We start from the raw sequence: 24,573 nt of genomic DNA on the forward strand, positions 1-24,573 counted from the left end.
CGGCCTCCGGGGCCCGCCCTCGAGCCCCCGCCTGACGTCAGGGGAGGGGCGGGGTGGCGGCTGTAAGAGAAAGAGCCGGCGTCCGCCGCGGTGGCGCGCGGAGCCCGAGCTCAGGGCGCCGAGCCGAGCGGGACCGAGGGCGGCGGCGCAGGGGCCGCGGAGGGGGAGCGCGGGCGGGGCAGCGGCGGTCGGAGTCGAGCGTGCGGGCGGCGCCAGGGACTCCAGCAGCGAGGAGACGGTGAGCGAGGCCAGGGCGGCGCGGGGCTCCGGGGCGCCGCTTTGTCCCCCTTCTCGGGCATGGGCCGCCTCACGCGCGAGGACGGGATCTAGGGGCGCAGGAAAGGGCAGTGGGGGACAGTTGTCCGCTCGAGATCCTTCCTGCACCCTGGGCAGGGGCTTGGAGCGGGGCCAGCAGTGCCTGCAGCCAGGGGTCCTAGGCGCGGACTGGTCCAGGAGCAGGGCTGAGAGAAGGGTCCCTTGTGCAGTCGGGTCCGCGGCCGAGATCCTCTCCAGGCCCCTGAGCTGCCCCCAGCTCCCCCACCCCCGATGGAAAGTTTGGGGCGGGCTTGGGCCGAGGCCAATGTTGTGGGATCGGATTTCCCCGCCGTGGCCCCCCGCCCGTTCCGCCCGGGAGGCGGGGTGTCCTGGAAAGCCAGCTCCCGAGCTCAGCCGGCCCTGTCCCCGGCTGGACCGCTAGCCCATCGGCTGCCGTTCGTGGTGGGCAAGGGTGAGGGGCCACCGCCGGGACCCCGCGCCCCTCCACCCACCTCGAGGTCGCCCCGATTTCCCTGGTGGGGGCACATCTGCGCGAGCCGCGGAGTCCGGCCAGGCCTGGGGTAAGGGACAGAGGGAGGGCTAGGGGGTGTTTGGGACCCGAAGGGTGTCCCCAGTCCCCCGCCCTTCCCGCGCGGGGTCCTGGGCCGACAGGGGGCGTCCGCAGGCCGGTCTCCGGCACGCTCCTTGCGCGGCTGCTTTGTTTGCATTCAAATCCCCGATCTGGGGGGTGCGGGGGGGAGGGGACAGGGACAGGGTCTTGGCGGGGACGCTTTGTTTTGGGGTTAACACGTCCCCGGCTTCTATGTCTCTATGCCCGGCCTTGGAGGCCTGCAGCGGCGGAAATGAGCCCAGTTGGCCTGGCGGGGCGCGATCCCCGAGTGGGAAGGCTCGTCAGAACCTGCGCGGCACCCGCGGTTTCCTGGGAGCCCCCTCGAGCCCCCAGCCCGGGCCTGCCCCTTTCCCGCCCCTCCTGAGGGCGCCGCCGTGTCCCCGGCGCGGCTCCTGTCCCACCGCCCCCAGCCCGAGGGCCGGTGTCCTCGGAGGCCGTTCGAGGAACGGAGGAGGCGCTGGTCACTTCCACGCCCATCCTATCCACTTCCTGCCTCCCTTCTTGGGCAACAAAGGGGCCTCGGGAAGCGAGCCCCTTCAGCCCCCGGCCTGTTTCAGCCCTTTTGGTGTGGAGCGGGGTTTCGGGCTCTGCCCCGCCATTGTCTGCGCTGGGGGAGGGGAGAGGCTGGGGCAGGACCCCCAGCCCGAGGTTTCTAGTCCCCCGCCCGCCTACCACATGCCCCCTCACCCTGCCTACGGGTTCACGTCCAGAATTAGGTCTTGGGGTGACTGAAGCCCCAGTAGGGTCTAGTCTTGCTTCCAGAGGTTACTTTTAAAAATCATCGAATCTGTCAGGCCTGATGTGGGGGAGGGGTCCCTTTTTATTTTCTTAAACAACTTCCTGTTGAGGAGAGGGAATGAGGGAGGGCCTACTCCCCCCTCCCACTCGGCCCCACCCCTTCAGGGAGACTCCCTGGTCCTTTGGAGTGGGCGGGGAGGGGGGGGCTCAGGTATGAGTGGGAACTAGGTCTCTGCTCCTAGGACTGGGGCACGGGGGCTCCTGGGGAGGCCTGATCACTTCTGTCCTGGCAGTGCCTTCCGCTGTATGCGCTGGCTGCGATTCTGACCCTTTTCTTTTCCCCCAGCAGGGCAGCTGGCCTGGAGCTTAGAGCCTGGCGCGTGCCATGGCCCCACACTGGGCTGGCTGGCTGCTGGCTGTGGGGCTGTGGGGCCTGGGCTTTGGGGCTGAGATGTGGTGGAACCTGGTGCCCCGGAAGACGGTATCTTCTGGGGGTGAGTGTCTGAAATCAGAGGAGACAGACCAGTTGGAGAGAGGGGCCAGGAGGGGCTGCTGAGGGAAGAGACGCTGAGGGTTTGCACCCTTGGCTGTGCCAGCTTTTCTCTGCTGTCAAGGCCCACCGACGCATGTGACCCAGTTTTGAACCTAGGAACTTAGAACTGATAGTCCAGCTTAGGACCAGGGCTATCTGATGCTTAGGACCTGCAGTCCCCATTCTGCATCACTCTCCCCATGCCTCACTTCTGAAATTGTCACTCTCACTGAGAGTCTAGCCAGAGAATCCTGAACCAGCATAAGCTTGAAGCCAAGGCCTGCGACCTGGTGGCCCTAGGTGGGTGTGTGTGCACCTGCTCATGTGGGAGAACAACGGACCTGACAGCCCTTACTGTGGGCACACACATATGTACCAAGAGGTGATGTCAGGTGTTTGTATCATCCCTGCACTCTGGGGACCTGGGATGAGCTCACCTCCCACAGGCTGCACTCAGGTGCTAATGAAGCCTTTCCTTACCTGACTGTGTCTGGGCCCATCTTTGGTTCCAAAGACTAAGTTGGTTTAGGGGGACCCTGAGGACAGGTCGGCAGCTATTTTGGAAGCCGACATAGGGGTTCTGTGACTATATGAATGTCGTCGTGCCCTGCCTGTTGAATGGCAGCAAGGCTTCCCAGCCCCCAGGCTTCAGCTCCATCTCTGGTCCCAGCCTCCGGTTTCCCCTGCCATCCCTGCCTGTTCCAGTGGCCAGCTGTGCTGGTATGCCAGGCAGCCTGCATTTGTTTGAGTGGAGGGGGGGGGTTTCTAAGACAAGGAGCACTCACAACTTCGGTATGCCCTGCCCGCCTGGGTCAGGGCGGGGTCTGGCTGGACTCTGATGTGGGCAGTGGGCAGCAGAGCAAAGAAGGAAGAGGCAACTGTGGAAGCTGGGAGGAGAATGCCTAGCTCTGCAGCCAGAGGCGCTGCTGACCTGAGAGTGGGAGCCATAATTCTGATGGCTTCCTCTGGCCGGAAGCTGTGGCTGAGATATCCTTCCTTCCTCCTCACAGCTCAGATGTGCCTCCTCCCAGGCTTTTCCCAGGGAAAGCAAGGAGGCCCACAGTTGCTGTCAGCCAGGCGGCAATTCAGGAAATGCCCTTTATTGCCATCAGGGAACTGGGCTGCATTGCTTGTGGGGTTGCTAGCCCTCATGTGGGGACCAAGAACAAGTGGGCCCAGGAGACCATTGCATAGAGCAGCGATTTTTCAACCTTTTTCATCTCATGACACACATAAATTAATTACTAAAATTCTGTGGCACACCAAAAAAGATATTGTATTTTTGGCCAGTCTGACCAAAAAAAAAAAAAAAAAAAAGATATAATTTTGATTCATTCATACGGGATGGCTATTATATTACCTGTTGTCATTTTTTTATTGGACGATCTAAGGGAAAAGTGGTCAGTGGCCCTGACTAAAATAGTCAGGCATGGTTTTTGTTGCTAATCCTCACCCAAGGATATTTTTCCATTGATTTTTAGAGGGAAAGACAGAGAGAAACATTGATGTGAGAGAAACACATCGATTGGTTGCCTCCTGAACAAGCCCTGACCAGGGCCCAGCTGGGAAGGAGCCTGCAACCAAGGTATGTGCCCTTGACCAGAATTGAAAACGGGACCCTTTAGTCTGCAGGCCCACGCTCTATCCACTGAGCCAAACTGGCTAGGGCAGGTATTGCATGTTTTAAAAATTCTTGTGGCACACTGGTTGAAAATTTCTGGTGTAGAGGAAGGCTGATTTGGGGGGAGGGGGGCGTGCCTGGAGCCCTAAGAAGGCCCACCTATCCACAACTTTGCTCACTCCCATCTTATCCCTGCAGAGCTTGCCCCAGTGGTGCGGCGGTTCTCCCAAACGGGCATTCAGGACTTTCTGACGCTAACCCTGACCGAGCAGACCGGGCTCCTGTACGTCGGGGCCCGGGAGGCCCTGTTTGCCTTCAGCGTGGAGGCTCTGGAGCTGCAAGGAGTGGTGAGAGGTGGGGGAGCGGGAGGCACACAGGCATGTGACAGGCAGGACCCCAGAGGCTCTCTTGGCCAGGCTGCCCCTTGGGAATTTGCTGGGTTTGCAAGGCCTTCGGCAGAGTGCGCGAGTTGCCTTACTGTCTGCAGCACTTGCTGGGTTCTGCTACCATGGGGCCGTGTGGGGCCTATGTCCTCCACTGAAGTCAGCTCCCAGGGTGTGGGGACCATGTACTGTCACTTGGTCTTCCTTGTGGCTGCCACAGGCCATGCTTGGTCACATGCTCAGTCTACCCGTGACGTTGCTGATGTACCCTGTCCCTGTCCCCAGATCTCGTGGGCAGCTCCTGCGGAGAAGAAGACCGAGTGTGTCCAGAAAGGGAAGAATAACCAGGTGGGTGCTTGGGACAGACCAAGGGAGGTGGGGGCAGGAGCCTTTGCCTCCCCCTGGCTGGGCCTCATGGCTCACGCTCTGCCCAGGGCTCCCTTTTCATTCCTGGTGTGGGTCCTGATCTCAGTCCAGTATCCCCCATTCTTGAGCCCTCCTCTTTTAACTGGAACCCCTATTCTCTTTCAACTGGATCCACTTTTCTCCCCAGACGGAGTGTTTCAACTTCATCCGCTTCCTACAGCCGTACAACACGTCCCACCTGTATGTGTGTGGCACCTACGCCTTCCAGCCCAAGTGTGCCTACATTGTGAGTGCTGCACCCTCTCCGCCCTGCGTGTGCTGCTCTGAGCGCCGGGCCTTCTGCACCTCACTGTCTGTCTCTTCCCTGCCTCAGGACATGGTCACCTTCACCTTGGAGCATGGAGCCTTTGAGGATGGGAAGGGGAAGTGTCCCTATGACCCAGCTAAGGGCCACACTGGCCTCCTTGTGGGTGAGTGGCCCACCTGTGGTAGGCTGGGGTGTGCCCCAGGGCTCATTTCCATCTGGGGCTGTGTGGCCTGCTGGTATGTTCACCGCTCTGGCCTGGCTGACCCGCTGTCTCCATAGATGGCGAGCTGTACTCGGCCACACTCAACAACTTCCTGGGCACAGAGCCCATCATCCTGCGTAACATGGGGCCCCACCATCCCATGAAGACAGAGTACCTGGCTTTCTGGCTCAACGGTGAGCCCCTCGGAGCTGGAGCTGGCGTGGGCACTGGGGGAGCTCTGGGGGGAAAACATCACTAGGGCCTCGCTAAGTCTTCTCCCCTTCTCTTAGAACCTCATTTTGTTGGCTCTGCCTACGTCCCGGAGAGCGTGGGGAGCCTGACGGGGGACGATGACAAGGTCTACTTCTTCTTCAGCGAGCGGGCCTTGGAGTACAACTGCTACATGGAGCAGGTGGTGGCCCGTGTGGCCCGAGTCTGCAAGGTACAGAGTCTGTGGTGGTGAGTGCTGGGAGCCCTGCTGGCCGGGCAGAGCTGACTGCCAATGTCTCCTTGTCATCTGCCAGGGAGACGTGGGGGGCGCACGGACCCTGCAGAAGAAGTGGACCACCTTCCTGAAGGCACACCTGGTGTGCTCGGCCCCCAATCGCCACCTCTACCTCAGCCACCTACAGGCACTGCACACCCTGCAGGACACCTCCTGGCACAACACCACCTTCTTTGCGGTTTTTCGGGCACGATGGTGAGCTGGCCAGAAGTCATAGCGGGTGGGGAGAAGCAGGTCTTCAGGTTAGGGGTGGTTTATGGTGCAGGCCTCTGGGCAAATCCGGCTGGCCAGTTTTCTGGAAGCCAAGGAGGATGTTGGGCATCTGCTCCCAGGGGGACATGGGCCAGTTCCCTGCCCCCCATGGCACTTTAGAGCTGCCATTACATTGTGCGTGTAATGACCGCTTCATGCTGAGCCCTGCCTTCCCCCTATGCGCCCTGAACTGGGGTACAGTGGGTACCAAGCCTGATCCTTGGGGTCCCTCCCTTGCTGTGACAGGGGTGATGTGGACCTGTCAGCAGTCTGTGAATACCAGTTGGAAGAGATTCAGAGGGTGTTCGAGGGTCCCTACAAGGAGTACCACGAGCAATCCCAGAAGTGGGGCCGCTACACCGACCCAGTACCCAGCCCACGGCCGGGCTCGGTGAGTTGCCCCGGGAGGGTGCACTGCTGCCCTCAGCCCCTGTGCTATTCCCATTGACTGACCGCTCTCCCCGATCCCAATCTCTAGTGCATCAACAACTGGCACCGTCACCACGGCTACACCAGTTCTCTGGAGCTGCCCGACAACACCCTCAACTTCATCAAGAAACACCCCCTATTGGAGGAGCAGGTGAAGCCCCTCAGGGGCCGGCCCCTGCTCGTAAAGAAGGACACCAACTTCACCCACCTGGTGGCTGACCGGGTCACGGGGCTTGATGGAGCCTCCTATACAGTGCTGTTCATTGGCACAGGTAGGCACGTGGGCATGCGGGCCTAGCTGCTAGAGGCTGGCTGAAGGCCTGTGTGCCTGGATAGGGTGATCTGGGGATGCCCGGGGCCCTTGGGCTCTCATTGACACCTGTCCTTCCCCAACCCCCTCTCAGGAGACGGCTGGCTACTTAAGGCTGTGAGCCTGGGGTCCTGGGTCCACCTGATTGAGGAGCTGCAGGTGTTTGACCAGGAGCCGGTGAAAAGCCTGGTCCTGTCCCAGAGCAAGGTAATCATCAGGCCCCGCCCACAGCTCTTCCTCCACCTTCCCTAGTCTTGTGCTTGGCCCTTTCAGGGCAGGAGGAGGCACTCCAGCACACCTTGCTTAGCTGGGGACAAGCTCCAGGAGATCAGTCCTAGTGGATCCTGCACTCTGGAGGCCTTGTACATGGCCAGGTCCCTGCGAGGCTGTGTTGCCCCCAAGTCCTGACCCCCATACCTTCCCCCTTCCCTGAGGTGCACCTTTCCCTTTTCTGGCCTGTTGTCGCACCTAAACTTTCACATGCTCCTCTTTTACCAACTATTGTGGCTCATATTGTTCCCTAGAACATGGAATGATGGTAGAAAGAAAGTCTGGTTGAAGAAACACAGATTAGCAGTCACCATGCAAACAGGAAAACACCTTATTCTCTGCTGCTATTAAGAGGGCTGCCTGGTCTGGGTCCTGATCTCTGCCCAATGTCCCCCATTCTATTGTGAGACTATTGTGAGGGCTGCCGGGCCTTGCGGAAAACATACTTCCTGCACTATTTATACTGTACTAGAGCCACGCGCGCACGCGCTGGGTGTGTGTGTGCACGAGCGCGCGCCTGAGTCTGAGTGTGATTATACACAGCACTACAGGGCTACGGTTCCTCTCCAGTAAGGTCACCTTTAAGGTGCTTAGGATGGTGTCTGGCTTGTAATAAGCCCTCCAGGCATTCTTTGGTCCTTAGATTTCCATCCTTGGTTCTCCCTTCTTTTGGCCCCTTTTGCCTTGTGCCGCTCCCAGCAGTCCCAGCTGTCCCAGCTGTGCCCATGCTGTGTCTGGGCCTGGTGGACCCTCTCCTATGCCCACTGCTTCTCTTGCAGAAGCTGCTGTTTGCCGGTTCCCGCTCACAGTTGGTTCAGCTACCCTTGGCCGACTGCGTGAAGTACCGCTCCTGTGCAGACTGCATCCTCGCTCGGGACCCCTACTGCGCCTGGAGCGTCAATGCTAGCCGCTGTGTGGCCGTGGGTGGCCATTCTGGGTGAGCAGGGCTCTGCTCCTATTGGGACCAGGAGGGGAGGGCAGGTGGTGGGAGCAGGGATGCTGATGGACCCTCTTCCCCAACCAGATCCCTGCTGATCCAGCAAGTGAGAATCTCAGACACCTCGGGCATCTGTAACTTCCGTGGCAGTAAGAAAGGTGAGCTGCCTTCTGTCCCCCTCCCAGCGGGATGGGCCCTGGGCCAGAGCTGGAGTGTCTGCACTTCCCTTTGGCCCTGGCTTTCCTGCACTGACTCTGCTCCCTCTCCTCTCCCGGCCGCTGCAGTCAGGCTCACGCCCAAGAACATCACGGTGGTGGCAGGCACAGACCTGGTACTGCCCTGCCGCCTGTCTTCCAACCTGGCCCATGCCCGATGGACCTTTGGGGGCCGGGACCTACCTGTGGAACAGCCTGGCTCCTTCCTCTATGATGCCCGACTCCAGGCCCTGGTCGTGATGGCCGCCCAGCCCCGCCACGCCGGGGCCTACCACTGCTTTTCGGAGGAGCAGGGGGCACGGCTGGCTGCTGAAGGCTACCTGGTTGCTGTGGTGGCTGGCTCCTCATTGACCCTGGAGGCCCGGGCCCCCCTGGAAAACCTGGGGCTGGTGTGGCTGGCTGTGGTGGCCCTGGGGGCCGTGTGCCTGGTGCTGCTGCTGCTCGTTTTGTCACTGCGCCGTCGGTTGCGTGAGGAGCTGGAGAAAGGTGCCAAGGCGGCAGAGAGGACCCTGGTGTACCCTCTGGAGCTTCCCAAGGAACCCACCAGCCCCCCCTTCCGCCCTGGCCCCGAGACTGATGAGAAGCTCTGGGACCCTGTTGGCTACTACTATTCAGATGGCTCCCTCAAGATTGTGCCTGGACACGCCCGGTGCCAGCCTGGGACTGGGCCCCCTTCCCCACCTCCTGGCATCCCTGGCCAGCCCCTGCCATCCCCAACTCGGCTTCACCTGGGGGGTGGGCGGAACTCAAATGCCAACGGTTATGTGCGCTTACAGCTAGGTGGGGAGGACCACAGCGAGGGGCTTGGGCACCCCTTGCCCGAGCTGGCGGATGAAATGAGGCGCAAACTACATCAGCGCCAGCCCCTACCAGACTCCAATCCCGAAGAGTCCTCGGTATGAGGGACCCCCACCACGTCGGTGGGGCAGCCTGGGAGCCGTGGCTCCTACTTTTGCACAGGCACCAGCTACCTCAGGGACATGGCGTGGGCACCTGCTCTACTGGGACAGATCCTGCCCAGCATCTGCTCGCCCATGAGGACCTGCTCTGCTCAGCACGGGCACTGCCACTTGGTGTGGCTCACCAAGGCACCAGCCGCCCACAAGGCGTCTTCCTCCTCTCTGTGAGGGGCTGTGAATCACAGACACGTGGGACCCCAGCAGCCAAAACTTCAAGACAGAAGTTGGAGATATGGGTGTGTTTGTGTATGTGTGTGTGTGCATGTGGGTGTGTTTGTGTGACAGTCTTCTGTTTCTGTGGAGTCTTCCCTTGGCCTGGGGCCCTCCTGGTGAGTCAATGGAGCTATGAAGGGGAAGGGGTCATCACTTTGCTTCTCTTACCCCCACTGTCCCCAGGAGGGGCAGGGATGTACATATGGGGGTGGGCTGGGCAGGGTGCTGTACCCATGGGGGGAGTGCAGGGCTCTGGGGTGGGTCTAGTCCTGCTTCTAGGGTGGTGAATGTTTTCAGGGTTCGGGGGAGGGAGTGGAACCTCCTGTGTGTTTGGGGGAAGGGAGGGAGGGCCTCCCACTTGGCCCTGGGGTTCCTGGTATTTTATACTTGTCCTCCCTTACAGGGCTGGGAGAGGTGGGGGGAGGGGGAGAGGGTGGGCATGCTGTGGATATGGCATATCCTCTCCCAGACCTGGAGGAGGGCTCCTAACAGTGTAACTTATTGTGTTCCCGCGTATTTATTTGTTGTAAATATTTGAGTATTTTTATATTGACAAATAAAATGGAGAAAATGAAACTGACTGTAATGAGACATTTGGGCTAAAACCTGAATGCCAAGAGGGAAGACTCCCTGTGGAACGAGTCAGGCTGGACCATCCCACTTCCCCATCGTCCTGGCGCCCCGCCTGCCAGTGCCCCTCCAAAGGGGAACAACCAGACTCCAGTGTTACCCGCAGTGGTGGCTGTGGGGCTGGGAACCAGGCCAGGGCCAAGGCCAATGGGAGCCAGCCTTGGCTTCTGGCCAAAGGGAGAAGTCAGGGAACTGGGAGTCAAAGCAGGAGAGGAACTGACTTCCCAGAACTCAGGGAAGGGGAAGGGGAGTGAGGGAAGGAGGGCCGCTCCCTGGAAGCACTTAAGATCGCACTGGCTGTGAGACTGAGCTCACCTCGCTTGGGAGCAGAGGTGGTTTCCAGCTTCCCTCCAGGATGCCGCAGCTTCGTGGACTGGAGGCGTGACCAGGCCAGCCAGCGTGCACTGTGGAAACTGCCCGCAGACAGGCCTTGAGGTGCAGTGTCCTGCACGCGCGGGGCCTGCTGTGGCCAGAACCGGCTGCAGCGCTGGTGTCCTGGCTGTGGGAGACCCGCTGGGACCTGCGACGACGTTCTGATGTATTGAAGGCTGAGTCCGTAAACTAGGCGCCACTGTGGGACGGGGTTCCGCCCAACCCAAGGCCCTGTTCCTGCCCGCAGGATTTACAGTTGCTCCTGACTCCCACGGGTTTTCAAGAAATGGGCCAGGAGGGCGTGAGGAGCGAGAGTGTCCGTGAGGCCTTTCAAGTGGCTGCGGGGAGCCCCCTTCCTGGGCCCTGGGTGGTGCGGGAAAGGCGGGGAAGGACCTGGGGCGGCACCCCGTCCCCGCCCCGCACCCCGTCCCCGCCCCGCGCCCCGTGCCCCGTGCCCCGTGCCCAGCCCTCCGCCGGAGTCCTTTCCGGCCCCTGGCGCCCGGCTCTGCCGGGCCTGGGGCGCCCCCGTGCGGCCGTCTAGGGCGAGGCGCGCAGCCCGGGTCCTGCCCTGCCGTCCGATTGGCTCGCGTGTGAGAACCCGGGCGTCTGATTGGTCCGCGCGGCGGTAGACGCCGACTGGCCAGGTGGCCGGACGGCGCTGAGGCCGGCATGGCGGCGCCTGGGCCCTGCGCTGACGGCCCCTGCTGCACCCGCTCTGGCGCGCGGCAGACGCTGGACGAGATGGATTTTGAGAGGGGTGAGGCGCCGCGGGGCCCGGAGGCGGCCCGAGGGGGCGGTCGGGGGCACCGGTTGTAGGTCACCGAGATCCCTCCGAGGCCTGGCACTTGCTCGGCCACTGGAAACGCCGACTCGGACGAGAGGGAAGCTGGGCCCGTGCGACGTGGAGACTCTGGCCGCTCGGGTGTCGGAGAGGGGCGGCTGGGGATCTCCTCTCACCCGGGGGCTGCAGCTCCGGGGCAGGCGGCCGCGCTGTGCGGGGGCTGACGTTTCTGAGCCGCGGTATCCGCACTGTGTGCGTCGGAGACGGCCTAGGAGGTCCTCGAGGCCGCCCACGGATCCCGCCGCGTGGGACCCGAGAAGTAACACGTCTCCACCTGCCTTCTTTCCTCCGCTCTCCCACGCCCCTGTAGGGTCTCCTAGTAGTGAGCACTAGTAGTTCTCAGCTGGGACAGTTCTGCCCCTTAAGGTCTTTGGCAACGTCTAGACGCCCTTGAGGTACCACTGAGGGGGCTATGGGCGCTGGATGGTGCAGACCAGGCCTGCTCCCCGCCGCGGTGCGCGGGATAGCTCCCATCAGAGTTCTCCGGACAACACCTGTCGGGTGTGCTGCTGTTAGAAAGAAATCTTAACCCATGCAAAGTAGGGCCCCTGCCCCTCCAGGTTCTGATAGATCACCTTGCTTTAATCAGCAATTTTTACAATCTGACCCACAGACACATCTTGGAGGTATTGCAGGTTTGACTCAGACCACTGTAAAAAGGGAGTAAGCATCTCAATAAAGCGAGTTCTAATTCTTTTGCTGGTGGAACGTCTTGCCTTCAGTTTGTGAAATACACAACATCTATGAGGCACATTAAGGTGAAGTGCAATAAAACGAGGTGTGCCTGTGTTTTGTTTGCTTGTTCATTATCTATTTTGCACACATGGAAAAGATCCTTTTTTGTTGTGTGGATTTTTTTCTTCATATTTTCTTTCTCGTTCATTTTTATTTTTCCTGAAGTATATCTCTTTTAAAAAGAAATATTTTTATTGATTTCAGAGAGGAAGAGAGAGAGAGAGAGAGAAAGAAACATCAGTGATGAGAGAGAATCATTGATCGGCTGCCTCCTGCACCTCCTGCCCGTCCCCTACTGGGGATTGAGCCCACAACCAGGGCATGTGCCCCGACTGGGAATCGAACTGTGACCTCCTGGTTCATAAGTTGATGCTCAGCCACTGAGCCATGAGGCCAGGCTTGAAGTATATCCTTTAATAGTTTTTTCAGTGAGCATGCTTCACTAACACACACACACACCATCTTAGCTGGTATAAAATTCTAGGTTGACAGTTATTTGCTTCTCCCACCCAATCCTTTGGAAATATTATTCTTTTATTTTTCACACTATTTTTCTATTGTAGAGGGAGGGAGGGAGGGAGAGAAACATCAATGATGCGAGAGAATCTTTGATTGGCTGCCTCCTGCATGCCCGCTCCTGGGAATCTAGCCTGCAACCCAGGCATGTTCCCTGACTGGGAATCTAACCAAGACCTCCTGGTTCATGGGTCTATGCTCAACCACTGAGCCACACTGGCCCGGGGTCCTCTTTTGTAAGAGATTGTCACACATAGCTTTGAGGCTAATAGAAACATCCTAATGGGTAATTTTATTATTTTTTTAAAATATATTTTTATTGATTTCAGAGAGGAAGGGAGGAGAGAGAGATAGAAACATCAATGATGAAAGGGCATCCTTGATCAGCTGCCCCCTGCATGCCCCCTCCTGGGGATGGACCCTGCAACCTGGGCATATACTCTGACCAGGAATCAAACCGTGACCTGGTTCATAGGTTGACGCTCAATCACTGAGCCACGCTGGCTGGACCTTAAGGGTCATTTTAAAAAGTTGCCTCTGACTGGCCCTTATAGGGTTCACTTATCTGGATCAGTTTTTATGCCACATTCTTAGCTTGGGGGTTTGCTCTTTAAGGTAATGTGGGTAGATACAGGTCCCACACCTCCAAGTGGCATAGGTCAGGGCCTCTGATTTTTTAACTTTTCTTCTGCATTGCTATCTTCTCATCACACCTATTCAAATGATGCTGTTTCTCATTTCCTTTAGGTTTCTGTTCAAATGTCACCTTATCAGAGATGCCATCCCTGACCACTACCTATACCCCTTCTCTGCTTTATTTTTCTTCATAGCATTTAGCACCATCTGACTTATTTCATGTATGTTTTTTCTCCTTGTCTATCTCCTTTAATTAGAATATAAGCTCCATAAGACCAACATTTGGGAGGAGGTCTTTTATTCTCAACTGACCCTTAGTACCCAGAACAGTGCCAGATACTAGTACATAGTAAGTATTCAGTAAATATTTGTTGAATGAGTGAAGGGCCTGTACATGGTGGCTTGCTTCCCAGGACAAGAGATATCTTTCAGTCCCAGTTCATCCATGATGTGCACCTCCTGGCTTTGTGCACAGAGCTTATCTAGTTCCCTTTGCTCCAGACCCCGCTCAGGCACTGGAGCCCAAGCCCCTGAGGTGTGTGTCTAGTTGTGAGGACTCTGGGTCCTACATACCCAGTGCTTGCTCACCACTGTGGCTGTGGTTTTCTCCTTGTTCTGGCACCTAGCAAGGTTCTTGTCGTGCTTTTGAATTTGTGCATTCAACCATTTTAAACATTACTCAACATTTAAAGTGGGGAGAAGGGATCTCTGTGTCCAACCCCCATGCTCTGGTCAGGCAAGCTCATTGTCTGGTTCACTACTATGTCACCAGCACCTAGGACAATCCTTGGCACAGAGGAGGTGCTTGGTTAATATTTGTTGAATGGATATTAATCCAATACCCATTTCTTACCAATTTTATGGATGAAAAAAAGTGGAGGTCAAGGGGTGAAGGAAATATTAAATGTTCTCGGTCAAAACCATTCAGTACTTTGGTACTTTGGTTGTCTTTCCTTAGGAATCTGGTCAGCAGCCCTGAATGGAGACTTGGGCCGAGTGAAGTATTTAATCCAGAAGGCAGTGGACCCTAGTCAGCCGGACTTGGCCGGCTACACCGCTCTGGTGAGCTGGGAGGAACTTGGGGTCCTGCTCTCTGAGGGGGTTGAGGTTGACCTTATCTCCTCCCTCCCATTCTTCTCTCCCAGCAGGGTTTCTCTTTTTAAGTGTCATGTGAACCTGGATTTTTAAAATAAGTGTGCTTTACATCAGTTATTTAATTTCATTTTCATAACAGTCCTGTGAGGTAGAAATGATTGAGGAAGCCAGTTGCCCAAGTCACACAGCTGATGGAGCCAGGCCTCTGCTCTAGGACCCATGCTTTCCCCTTCCCTTCCCTTCCCCTGTCGCCTGCCTGGTTCTGCTGTCCGACCTTGGTCTCTGTTCCCTGCAGCACTATGCCAGCCGCAATGGACACTACGCAGTATGCCAGTTCCTGCTGGAAAGTGGGGCCAAGTGTGACGCCCAGACACGTGGGGGTGCCACCGCTCTGCACCGGGCCAGCTACTGTGGGCACACAGAGATTGCACGGCTTCTACTCTCCCATGGGTCCAATCCCAGGCTGGTAGATGATGATGGCATGACCAGTCTACATAAGGTATGCCCCCTCATGCCCTTTAAAACCTTGATCTTTGTCATTATAAAAGGTATAGAACATATTCACCGTAGGAAACCTGGGGAAAACGGGAAAGCATAAAGCAGAAAATAAAAAGCATTTGTAATTGCAGTGCTCACGTCTCATCACTTTAGGATTAATGTGTAATTTTCCAGCATTTTTCCGGTGTATGTAAATTAGAATTAAATATAGTATCATTTAATTTTTCTTTCCTTTAGTGATATGTCATGAATGCTTTTCTACATAATTTTTTCCTGAAACTTGCACATATACTCACCTGTCCCAAAACACTTCAAACTAGAAATACCTACACGTGGTAGACAATCTGAGGAGTACAAGATGGTATACTGTGAAAATGAGTTTCCCTTCAACCCCTGGTCCCTAGTCCCTCTTCTAGGTCCCTCCCTAAGGCATACATTTTTAACCATTTCTTATGCATCTTTGAGAAGTGGTTTATTGGATATGTGTAAATTTATTTCTGTCTTGTCCCCACTTGATTTTCCTCCAGAGTGATGGTTTTAAAAAGCAGTTTGGATCATGCCAAACTTATACTCTTTCTGAGCTTTTTAAAGTCCTGAATATAGTTTACCAGGCTTGAGGTTAGCCCCTGCCTGCCTCTCCAGTTCATCTTTTTTTTAACTTATTTATTTATACAACCAGGAGCACAATAAATAATATTTTTGAATTGTAGTTTGTGAAACACATTTCTGGCTGTGAATATTAAGATAGAAAAATTGAAGCCCAGTCAGTGTGGCTCAGTGGTTGAGCATCGACCCAAGGAACCAACAAGTCACCAGTTCAATCCCCAGTCAGGACACATGCCTGGGTTGCAGGCTCCATCCCCAGTAGGGGGATGTTCAGGAGGCAGTCGATTGATGATGTTTCTCTCTCATCAATGTTTCCATCTCTCAATCCCTCTCTTTCTCAAATAATCAATAAAAACATTTTTTAAAAAAGAAAAATTTAAGTAGTTGTCTGCATTACGTTAACAACAGAACCTGTGACTGACACTTTTTGCTATTCACTAAAAATCTGTGCTCGCTTTTTTCTTTTTTTAATTCCTACCCGAGAGAAAGGAATGGAGAAGGAGAGAGAGGGGGAGGGAGAGAAACATTGATCAGTTGCTTTCCCTATGTGCCCCAACCAGGGATCGAAGCCACAACCCAGGTATGTGTCCTGACCAGGAATCGAACTGCACAGGACAACAGTCAACCAACTGAGCCACTCCAGCTGGGCTGTGCTCACTTTTTTTTTTTAATTGTTTTTTTTGTTTGTTTGTTTATTTTTGTTAATCCTCACCCAAGGATAATTTTCCATTAATTCTTAGGGAGAGACACAGAGAGAGAAATACTGATGTGAGAGAGACACATCGATTGGTTGCCTCTTGCGCATGCTCCTGACCAGGGCCGGGGATCGAGCCTGCAACTGAAGTACGTGCCCTGGATTGGAAACAAACCCAGGACCTTTTAGTCCTCGGATCGACGTTCTATCCACTGAGCCAAACCAGGTATGGCAAAAAGTTAGTTTTAATTATAGTTGATATACAATGTTATATTAGTTTGAGGTGTACAATAATGATTGAACTGTTTCATATTAGAGACGTGTCTCTCAAAAGGGGATCTCCAATTACAGACTATATTCCATCCCCTCACGCATAGAAGACAAGAAATATTAATCATTATTTCCAGGAGAAAGCCTCTGGGAATCAGTGTTCCAACTCTGTTGCCCCCGCTAATAACAGAGACCTCAGGGTTGACGAATTCACAGCAAGCTGCTGGACTCCAGGAGCGGAACCTGACAGGTGCTTGCATGGGCTCAGCAGCCTTGACATGTTATGTTTACAGAGATATAGTTCTTTCTCAAGATTGCTGTGGCTATTTGGGTCTTTTGTGGTTCCATATAAATTTTAGGATTATTTATTCTAGGTCTATGAAAAATGCTATTGATATTTTGATAGGGATTGCATTGAAACTGTAGATTGTAGAGTGGTATACTTATTTATTTATTTGTTTATTTATTTATTTATTTATTTAGTATATAATGCTATATCATCTGCTAATAATGACAGTTTTACTTTTTCCTTTATAATTTGGATGCTTTTCATTTCTTTTTCTTGTCTGATTGCTTTGACTAGAACTTCCAATACTGTGTTGAATATAAGTGGTATAAATGGACATTCTTGTTCCAGATCTTAAAGAAAAAGCTTTCAGCTTTTCATCATTGAGTGTGATGTTAGCTGTGGGTTTGTTATGTGTGGCCTTTATTAGGTTGAGGTGTTTTTTCTCTGTCCCCAGTTTGCTGAGAATTTATCGTAAATGGATGTTGTTTTTGTGTCACATGCCTTGTCTGCATTTATTAATATCATATGATTTTTATTCTTAATTTTATGTTGTATATTAAATTAATTGGTTTGTGGATATTGAGCCAACCTTGCATCCTAGAAATAAGTACCACTTGATCATAATGTATGATCTTTTTAATGTATTGCTGAATTTTTTTGCTGATACTTTGTTGAGGATTTTTGCATCTATGTTATTAAGGATATTAGCCTGTAAATTTTTTTTGTGTGTAATGTGTTTGTCTCATTTTGGTTTTAGGATAATACTGACTTTGTAGAATGAGTTTGGAAGCATTCCTCCTTCTTCTATTCTTTGGAATAATTTAAGAAGGATAAATATTCTTCTGTAAATCCATCTGATCTTGGACTTTGGTTTGTTGGGAGTTTTTTCAATTTTATTGTTAGTGATCAGTGTGTTTAGATTTTCTATTTCTTTCTAGTTTAGTCTTGGAAGGTTATATGCTTCTAGAAGATTATCCATTTCTTCTAGGTTGTTCAGTTTGTTGGCATATAATTGTTCATAGTATCCTTTAATGATGCTTTGTATCATTAAAAATTGGTTTGTAATCATTACAAATTCAGTTGTAATGTCTCTTCTTTCATTTTTAATGTTATTTATTTGGGCTCTCTCCTGTGAATTTAGCTAAAAATTTGTCAGTTTTTGCCCAGCCAGAGTGGTTCAGTTGGTTGAGCATCATCCTGTGCACCAAAAGGTTGCCAGTTCAATTCCTGGTCAGGGCACATACCTGGGTTTCGGGTTCAATCTCCAGTTGGGGCACATACGGAAGGCAACCTATCGATGTTTCTCTCTCTCTCTCTGTTCCTTTCTCTAAGCATGTCCTTGGGTGAGGATTAATATAGATGAAAGAAAGAAAGGGAAGGAGAGAAGGAGGGAGGGGGAGGGAGGGAGGGAGGGGAAGGGAAGGGGAGGAAGGGAGGGAGGAAGGAAGGAAAGAAATTTAAAAATCCCCTACTATTGTACTAGAGGCCCGGTGCACGAAACTCATGCACTCAGTGGAGTGTCCCTCAGCCCAGCCTGCACTCTCTCACAGTCCAGGAGCCCTTGGGGGATGTCTGGCTGATGGCTTGGGCCCGCTCTCCATGGAGAGCGGGCCTAAGCCGTCAGTCAGACATCCTTAGCACTGCCGTGGAGGTGGGAGAGGCTCCCGCCAAGGCCGCTGTGCTCACCAGCTTTGAGCCCAGCTTCTAGCTGAGCGGAGCTTCCCCTGTGGGAGCGCACTGACCACCAGGGGGCAGGTCCTGCATTGAGCGTCTGCCCCCTGGTGGTCAGTGCGCATCATAGCGACCAGTCGTTCTGCCGTTTGATCAATTTGTATACTAGCCTTTTATTATATACGAGGATTACTGTAGATTTCTCCCTTTATGTCCATTAATAATTACTTTATATAGTTAGGTGCTCCTATGTTGGGTGTGTATATATTTATGATTGTTATATCCTCTGCTTGGATTGGCTCCTTTATCCTATCTAATAAAGAGGGAATATGATAATTGACCCTCACACGGTCGCAAAGATGGTGGTGCCCACAGCCAATAAGGAGGGAATATGCTAATTGACTGTCCTGCCCTCAAAGATGGTGGCGCCCACAGCCACAAGATGGCGGCGTCCAGTCCCCTCAGCCCTGTTGGGGTGGCAGGCGTGCGGAGTGCCTCTGGAGTCCCCCAGTCCCCCCAGCCCGCCAGCTGCCCAGGGCTGGCCCAAGGCACAGGCAAGCCTCAGATGTCAGCTGCCCAGTTGACGCCCGAGGCGCAAGCGAGCCTTGGATGACGGCTGCCCAGCCGCCCAGGGCCACCTGAGGCTCAGGTAACCAGGGCCGGCCAAAGCTTGTGCTGCCAGCAGTGGCAGCAGCAGAGGTGTGATGGGGCGTTGCCTTCCCCTGATTGCTGGGTTGCCTCCCGCCCCTGAGGGCTCCCAAACTGTGAGGGGGGCAGGCCGGGCTGAGGGACCCCCCTTCCAGTGCATGAATTTTCATGCACCGGGCCTCTAGTAATTATATAATGTCCTTCTTTGTCTTTTTTTACATTCTTTGTTTTAAAGTCTAGTCTGATATGAGCATTGCTACCCCAGTTTTCTTTTCATTTCTCTTTGTATGAAATACCTTCTTCTATCCCTTCACTTTCAGTCTGTATGTTTTTGTCAATTCTAAGTAAGTCTCTTGCAAGCAGCATATAGATAGGTCATGATTTTAATCCATTTAGCCATCCTATGTATATTTGTTGAACATTTAATGCCTTTAAAGTCATATTAGTAAGTATGTACTTATTCCCATTTGTTGTTATTTTGGTTGTTTTTGTAGTTCCTCTCTATACCTTTCTTCTTCTCTTTATCTTTCCTTATGGTTTGCTGGTTTTCTTTATTCTTCTGTTTGGGTTCCTTTCTCTATTTTTTTTTTCCTATATCGTTTGTAGGTTTTTCGTTTGTGGTTACCATGAGGTTTATGTGTGTCATTCTATATTTATAGCTGTTTATTTTAAGCTGCTAGGCATGTAAGTTCTCATATTCTAAAAGGACTACATTTTTGCTCCCCCTCCCTCCAGTCTTTATGTTTTGAGGTCATACTTTATCTATTTATTTTTAATTAAAACAATTATAACTGATTTTAGAGAGGAAGGCAGAGGGAGAGAGAGATAGAAACATCAATGATGAGAGAGAATCATTGATCAGCTGCCTCCTGCACGCCCCTTTCTGGGGATCGAGCCCACAACCTGGACACGTGCCCTTGACCAGAATCGAACCTGGGACCCTTCAGTCTGCAGGCTGACCATCTGTCCACTGACCCAAACCAACTAGGGCAGTGGTCGGCAAACTGCGGCTCGCGAGCCACATGCGGCTCTTTGGCCCCTTGAGTTTTTAGCAAAGGCCAGCTTAGGAGTACCCTAATTAAGTTAATAACAATGTACCTACCTATATAGTTTAAGTTTAAAAAATTTGGCTCTCAAAAGAAATTTCAATAGTTGTACTGTTGATATTTGGCTCTGTTGACTAATGAGTTTGCCGACCACTGAACTAGGGCTTTTGAAGTCATACTTTAGATATTTTTTGTTTGTTTTCTTTTTTTGTTGTTAATAAATCTTTGTTTTTTGTGTCTCCTAACTATTTGTTGTAGTTTTTATTGAGTTTGGTACTTTTGTCTATCATAGTAGCTTTTCAAATGGCTAATTTGTTATTTATTAAATATTTGCCTTTACCTATAGGTTATTTTCCTTTCTCATATTTCCTTGTTTCTGGTTATGGCCTCTTCTTTTCTCCTTAAAGAATACCCTTTAACATTTCTTGTAAAGCTGGGTTAGTGATGATGAACTCCTTAAGTTTTTGCTTGTCCAGAAAATTCTTTATCTTTTCTTCAATTCAGAATAATAATCTTGCCCAGTAAAGTATTCTAGGTTGTAGGTTCTTTTCTTTTAGCACTTTAAATATGTCCTACTGCTCCCTTCTGGCCTGTACAGTTTCTGCTGAGAAATCTATGGATAGCCTTATAGGTTTTCCCTTGTATGCAACTTATTTGCCTCTTGCTGCATTTAAGATGGCCTCTTTATCTTTAACTTTTGCCTTTTTAATTGCAATATGTCTTGGTGTGGGTCTCTTTGGATTCATCTTGTTTGAAACTCTTTGTGCTTCCTGAACCTGGATATGTTTCCTCTCCCAGGTTAGGAAAGTTTGTTCCTTTCTCTCTTTCTCCTTCTGGGATCCCTATAATATGATCTTTATGTGCTTGGTGTTTTCCCAGAGGCCCCTTAAACTATCCTCATTTTAATTTTTTTTTTTTAAGTTTTTGCTGTTCTGATTGATTGGTTTCCACTAGTCTGGCTTCCAGGTTGCTGATCCATTCTTCTGTTTTAGCTAATCTGATGCTGATTCCTTCCGTATTTTTCACTTGACTCATCGTATTTTTCAGGTCTGCTTGGTTCTTTATTATACTTTCTAACTCTTTGGTGAAGTTCTCTCTAAGTCCCTTTTTACCCTGAAGTTTGGTAAGCATCCTTATGACCATTTCTTGAATTCTTTATCAGATAAATTACTTATCTTTGTTTCATTAGGATTCTTTTCTGGGGATATTTCTTGTTCCTTCCCTTGAGAGATATTCCTTCATTTTCTCATTTTGTTTGACATTCTAGTTTATATAATTAGACAAAATAACTATCTTTTCTAGTCTTGAAAAAGTGGCCTTGTGTTGTCATAGCTGGTTTGGCTCAGTGGATAGAGCATCGGGCTGTGGACTGAAGGGTCCCAGGTTATATTCTGATCAAGGACACATGCCCGGGGTTGTGGGTTCGATCCCCAGTGGGGGGGGGGGGTGTGCTGGAGGCAGCTGATCAATGATTCTCTCTTATCATTGATGTTTCTATCTCTCTCTCCCTCTCCCTTCATCTCTAAAATCAATACAAATAAAAATAAATTAAAAAAGAAAAAGTGGCCTTGTGGCTTTGTGTGCTGGGTCTTTGGCAGGCCATTGGAGCCAGCTGTGTGTGGTAATGCCCTATTGATCCTGTTTTATCCCTTCGTTCAGAGCGGAAATGGGCTCTGGGTGGTATGGCTGGAAAAGCACTGCAGTGACCTTGCATGGAGGTCAGAGTACCTGGGTAGAGCTGCTACCTGCCCTATGGAGGTGGAGGGAAATACAAGCAAGGGTGTTCACTGGCACTCATAGAATTCACACCATCTTGGAGGCCTCCCACAGTCCCCCAGCCTTCTCTGTACAGTTCCTCTCTGGCATTTGTGCAGAAGCAGCTCAGTCACTCCCAGTGGTCTCTTTGGAGGAGTGGCTCTCTCTATATGTGGGCATATATTTCAGTGTGCTCATGGAGGGGTGAGTTCACCACCACCATCTTGGACCTCACTTTCTCTTTATTTTTTAAATAAACTACTTGCGAACATTGGTACTTTTTTTTGGTTAAAAAAAAAAATTACTTGAAATACTTCTCACAGTTGTTCACAACATACCATTGCCTGAAATGAGGCAACAGAATTAAGAACCTGGGTCTATAATCATCAAAAGGACCTGCTAAAAAAGATTTGGGTTCAAATTTGAGATGATGGTTGCTACTAATATTAATTTTGATACCTCTCAAAAGCCCCTGTATTCCATCAGTTTGTCTATTGGGAGGAGTAGGGAGAATAGTAGTATAACAGTTGTTAAGAGTTCAGACTTTGAGGTCAGACAGACCTGCTTTAGAATCCCCAGGCTGCCACATTAGCTCTGCGACCTTAGGTAAGTCACTTAACTTTTATAAGCCTCCGTTTCTTCATTTATAAAATGGGAATAATGATAGTGCCTACTTCTGATAGTTACTATGAAAGTTAAATAAGATAATTTATGTAAATCACTTAATTGCTATTTTTTGGAAATAAATTAGAAATTGACATCCAGATTGGGATAATCTATCTCAGAGGAGGAGAGGAGAAAGCTGGGGACCTGGGCCCATTTTTCTCTGCTCATCTGAAAGTTCCAAGAGGTCAGAGACCATGTCTGATGTCTCTTGTGCTCATGGTGCCCAGCACCCTATAGATGATCAGAATGTTTGTAAAATACACATAGAGACCCAGGGTTCTGTACTTATCTTCATTGTGCAGCCTGGACAAGGAAGAATGGCCACTGAGCCAAAGACCACGAGAACCAAAAAATTCAAGCTAACTGCCAGGATGGTCATAGAGTACTCTGCCCACCTGGGTGTCAGTCATGGGAGTGGGTAGGAGTTAGGTGAAGTCTACCCAAACAGCCGGTGTCTCCATTTCCACGAGGACTAAGAGACCCCCAGAAGTAGTGCAAGAGCAGGGCCTAGTGAGGTATGACTTTTGATTCAGGCCGTTCTCTCCACAGGCTGCTGAGAAGGGTCACATGGATATCTGCTCCCTTCTGTTGCAACACAGCCCAGCCCTGAAGGCCGTCCGGGATCGGAAGGCACGACTAGCATGTGACCTGCTGCCCCACAACAGTGAACTGCGGGACCTGCTGGCCAGTTGAATCACCACCCTTCTGTCTCAGGCTGCCATGCAAGAGTACACAGACTAGGTCTCTAAGCCCCAGCTTTGGTCAGCATCCATGCTGCAGGGTGGGGAAGTGAGGCCCAAAGACCCAGGAAGAGCCTAATTTTGGCCCCTGGAGTGACGGAGTAGATTTGGGGGGCTGCAAGTGCTTAAGCCTGGACAGATGACCCTATTCTAAATTAGTTCATGTGGAAACATCTATCTGTTTGGAAAAAATAAAGTTATATCCTTACCTCACCCATGCCCAGATTAAATTTCAAGTAAATTAAAGACCTAAATTGTACCTGGCGAGGTAGCTCAGTTGGTTAGATACTCCAAGGTTGTGGGTTCAATTCTCCACCAGGGCACATATAAGAATCAATCAATGAATGCATAAATAAGTGGAACAACAACAAATAAATGTTTCTCTCTTTTTCTCTCTCCCTCTCTTCCTAAAATCAATAAATAACAACAAAAAGCTTAAATAAAAAGACTTAACTGAAAACCACAGAACTTTGGAAGTAAGTGTTAGGAGAAACTACAGAATACGTAACAAACTTCTTGCTAGCTGAGGTATTTTGGTAAATGACACTTTCCTCATCTGTGAGATGAGGATGGTTTTAGTAGGACCTGCTTCAAAGTCACTGGAGATTAGGTATTTGAATGTATGGGGAGCACTGGAGAGAGTGCCTGGCATGTTGCAAGCAGTGTATTAGAGCACACCCTTTCTCAAAACCTGATCACGTTTTTATACCATAGTTTCATGCATTTTAATAATCTGATACATTTAAAAATGCTGTTTCTGTTATTTTGAATTGCTGATTACTAGTGAGGTTGACACCGGTCTTCTGTGAACTTCCTGTCCACATCCTTTGCCCATTAAAAAATTTGTTTTTATTGACTCACTAGAAGCCCGGTGCACAAATTCGTGCGTGGGTGGAGTCTGGCCGGCCCCCCCGCCATGGGGGCACATTGGGCCAGCAGAGGGGAGGGGCCGCGGCAGTAGGCTGGCTGACCCCGCCCCTGATCAGGGTGTTGGGGGCCGGGCCAGCTGGGAGCTGGGGCTGATCAGGGCCCAAATCAGGCCGGTTGGCTGTCGCAGTGCATGTCATAGCCACCATTGGTTCTGGTCGTTCCGCCGTTCTGGTCGCTAGGCTTTTATATATATAAACTAGAGGCTTGGTGCACGAAATTCGTGCACTCGGGGAGGGGGTCCCTCAGCCCAGCCTGCACCCTCTCACAGTTCGGGAACCCTCAGGGGATGTATGACTGCTGTGGAGGCAGGAGAGGCTCCTGCCACTGCCACTGCGCTCACCAGCTGTGAGCCCGGCTTCTGGCCGAGCAGCGCTCCCCCTGTGGGAGTGCACTGACCACCAGGGGGCAGCTTCTGCATTGAGTGTCTGCCCTCTGGTGGTCAGTGTGTGTCATAGTGACCAGTCATTCTGCCATTCAGTCGATTTGCATATTAGCCTTTTATTATAAAGGATAGGAGTTGTTTATGGCTTCTGGATATTGACTCTGTTTTAGATGTATGTATTTTTTCCTTTCATACTGTCATTTGTCTTAACTTTGTTGGCATCTATTCATGGATTGGTACAGCCACTATAGATGGCAATTTGGCAATATCTATTAAAATTTAAATGAACAGCCTGGCAGTGTGGCTCAGTGGCTGAGCATTGAACCATAAAGCAGAAGGTCAGGGTTCAGTTCCCGGTCAATAGGGGGCATGGAGGAGGCAATTGATCAATGATTCTCTCATCATTGATTTTTCTCTCTCTCCCTCTC

At 51.6% G+C, this 24,573-nt stretch overlaps 2 protein-coding genes across 5 annotated transcripts; both read left to right on the top strand.

Moving 5' to 3' along the window:
• Positions 1-156: 156 nt before the first annotated feature.
• On the top strand, positions 157-9,686 carry SEMA4C (semaphorin 4C). 3 transcript variants are annotated; one of them, XM_080684569.1, is made up of 15 exons: positions 157-238; positions 1,971-2,118; positions 3,976-4,124; positions 4,446-4,508; positions 4,714-4,812; positions 4,900-4,996; positions 5,113-5,229; positions 5,326-5,477; positions 5,560-5,735; positions 6,039-6,183; positions 6,271-6,493; positions 6,626-6,738; positions 7,581-7,738; positions 7,826-7,896; positions 8,023-9,686. In XM_080684569.1, the coding sequence occupies exons 2-15, from the start codon at positions 2,010-2,012 to the stop codon at positions 8,853-8,855; spliced, it is 2,505 nt and encodes an 834-aa protein (XP_080540695.1). In that variant the 5' UTR covers positions 157-238; positions 1,971-2,009; the 3' UTR covers positions 8,856-9,686. The 3 variants fall into 3 exon arrangements, with proteins under 3 accessions (XP_080540695.1, XP_080540694.1, XP_080540696.1); XM_080684568.1 differs by having other exon boundaries at positions 164-238; positions 1,974-2,118; XM_080684570.1 differs by lacking the exon at positions 157-238 and adding an exon at positions 781-836 and having other exon boundaries at positions 1,974-2,118.
• A 729-nt stretch (positions 9,687-10,415) lies between these two features.
• On the top strand, positions 10,416-23,689 carry ANKRD39 (ankyrin repeat domain 39). 2 transcript variants are annotated; one of them, XM_080686934.1, is made up of 5 exons: positions 10,416-10,884; positions 13,814-13,917; positions 14,246-14,449; positions 15,872-15,974; positions 22,643-23,689. In XM_080686934.1, exons 1-4 carry the CDS (start codon positions 10,797-10,799, stop codon positions 15,935-15,937), a joined length of 462 nt encoding a protein of 153 aa, XP_080543060.1. In that variant the 5' UTR covers positions 10,416-10,796; the 3' UTR covers positions 15,938-15,974; positions 22,643-23,689. The 2 variants fall into 2 exon arrangements, with proteins under 2 accessions (XP_080543060.1, XP_080543059.1); XM_080686933.1 differs by lacking the exon at positions 15,872-15,974.
• Positions 23,690-24,573: the final 884 nt, after the last annotated feature.

The sequence above is a fragment of the Plecotus auritus genome (genome assembly GCF_963455305.1).
Source record: "Plecotus auritus genome assembly, chromosome: 8".
Lineage (NCBI taxonomy): Eukaryota > Metazoa > Chordata > Mammalia > Chiroptera > Vespertilionidae > Plecotus > Plecotus auritus.

Bases quoted from the DNA above. Each gene is read 5' to 3' on its own strand.
- ANKRD39 (XM_080686933.1), top strand. From the start codon at position 10,797: ATGGCGGCGCCTGGGCCCTGCGCTGACGGCCCCTGCTGCACCCGCTCT. The intron at 10,885-13,813 runs GTGAGGCGCCGC...GTCTTTCCTTAG, and splicing joins CGAGATGGATTTTGAGAGGG to GAATCTGGTCAGCAGCCCTG. The intron at 13,918-14,245 runs GTGAGCTGGGAG...TGTTCCCTGCAG, and splicing joins TGGCCGGCTACACCGCTCTG to CACTATGCCAGCCGCAATGG.
- SEMA4C (XM_080684569.1), top strand. From the start codon at position 2,010: ATGGCCCCACACTGGGCTGGCTGGCTGCTGGCTGTGGGGCTGTGGGGC. The intron at 4,813-4,899 runs GTGAGTGCTGCA...TCCCTGCCTCAG, and splicing joins AGCCCAAGTGTGCCTACATT to GACATGGTCACCTTCACCTT. The intron at 7,739-7,825 runs GTGAGCAGGGCT...TTCCCCAACCAG, and splicing joins GCCGTGGGTGGCCATTCTGG to ATCCCTGCTGATCCAGCAAG.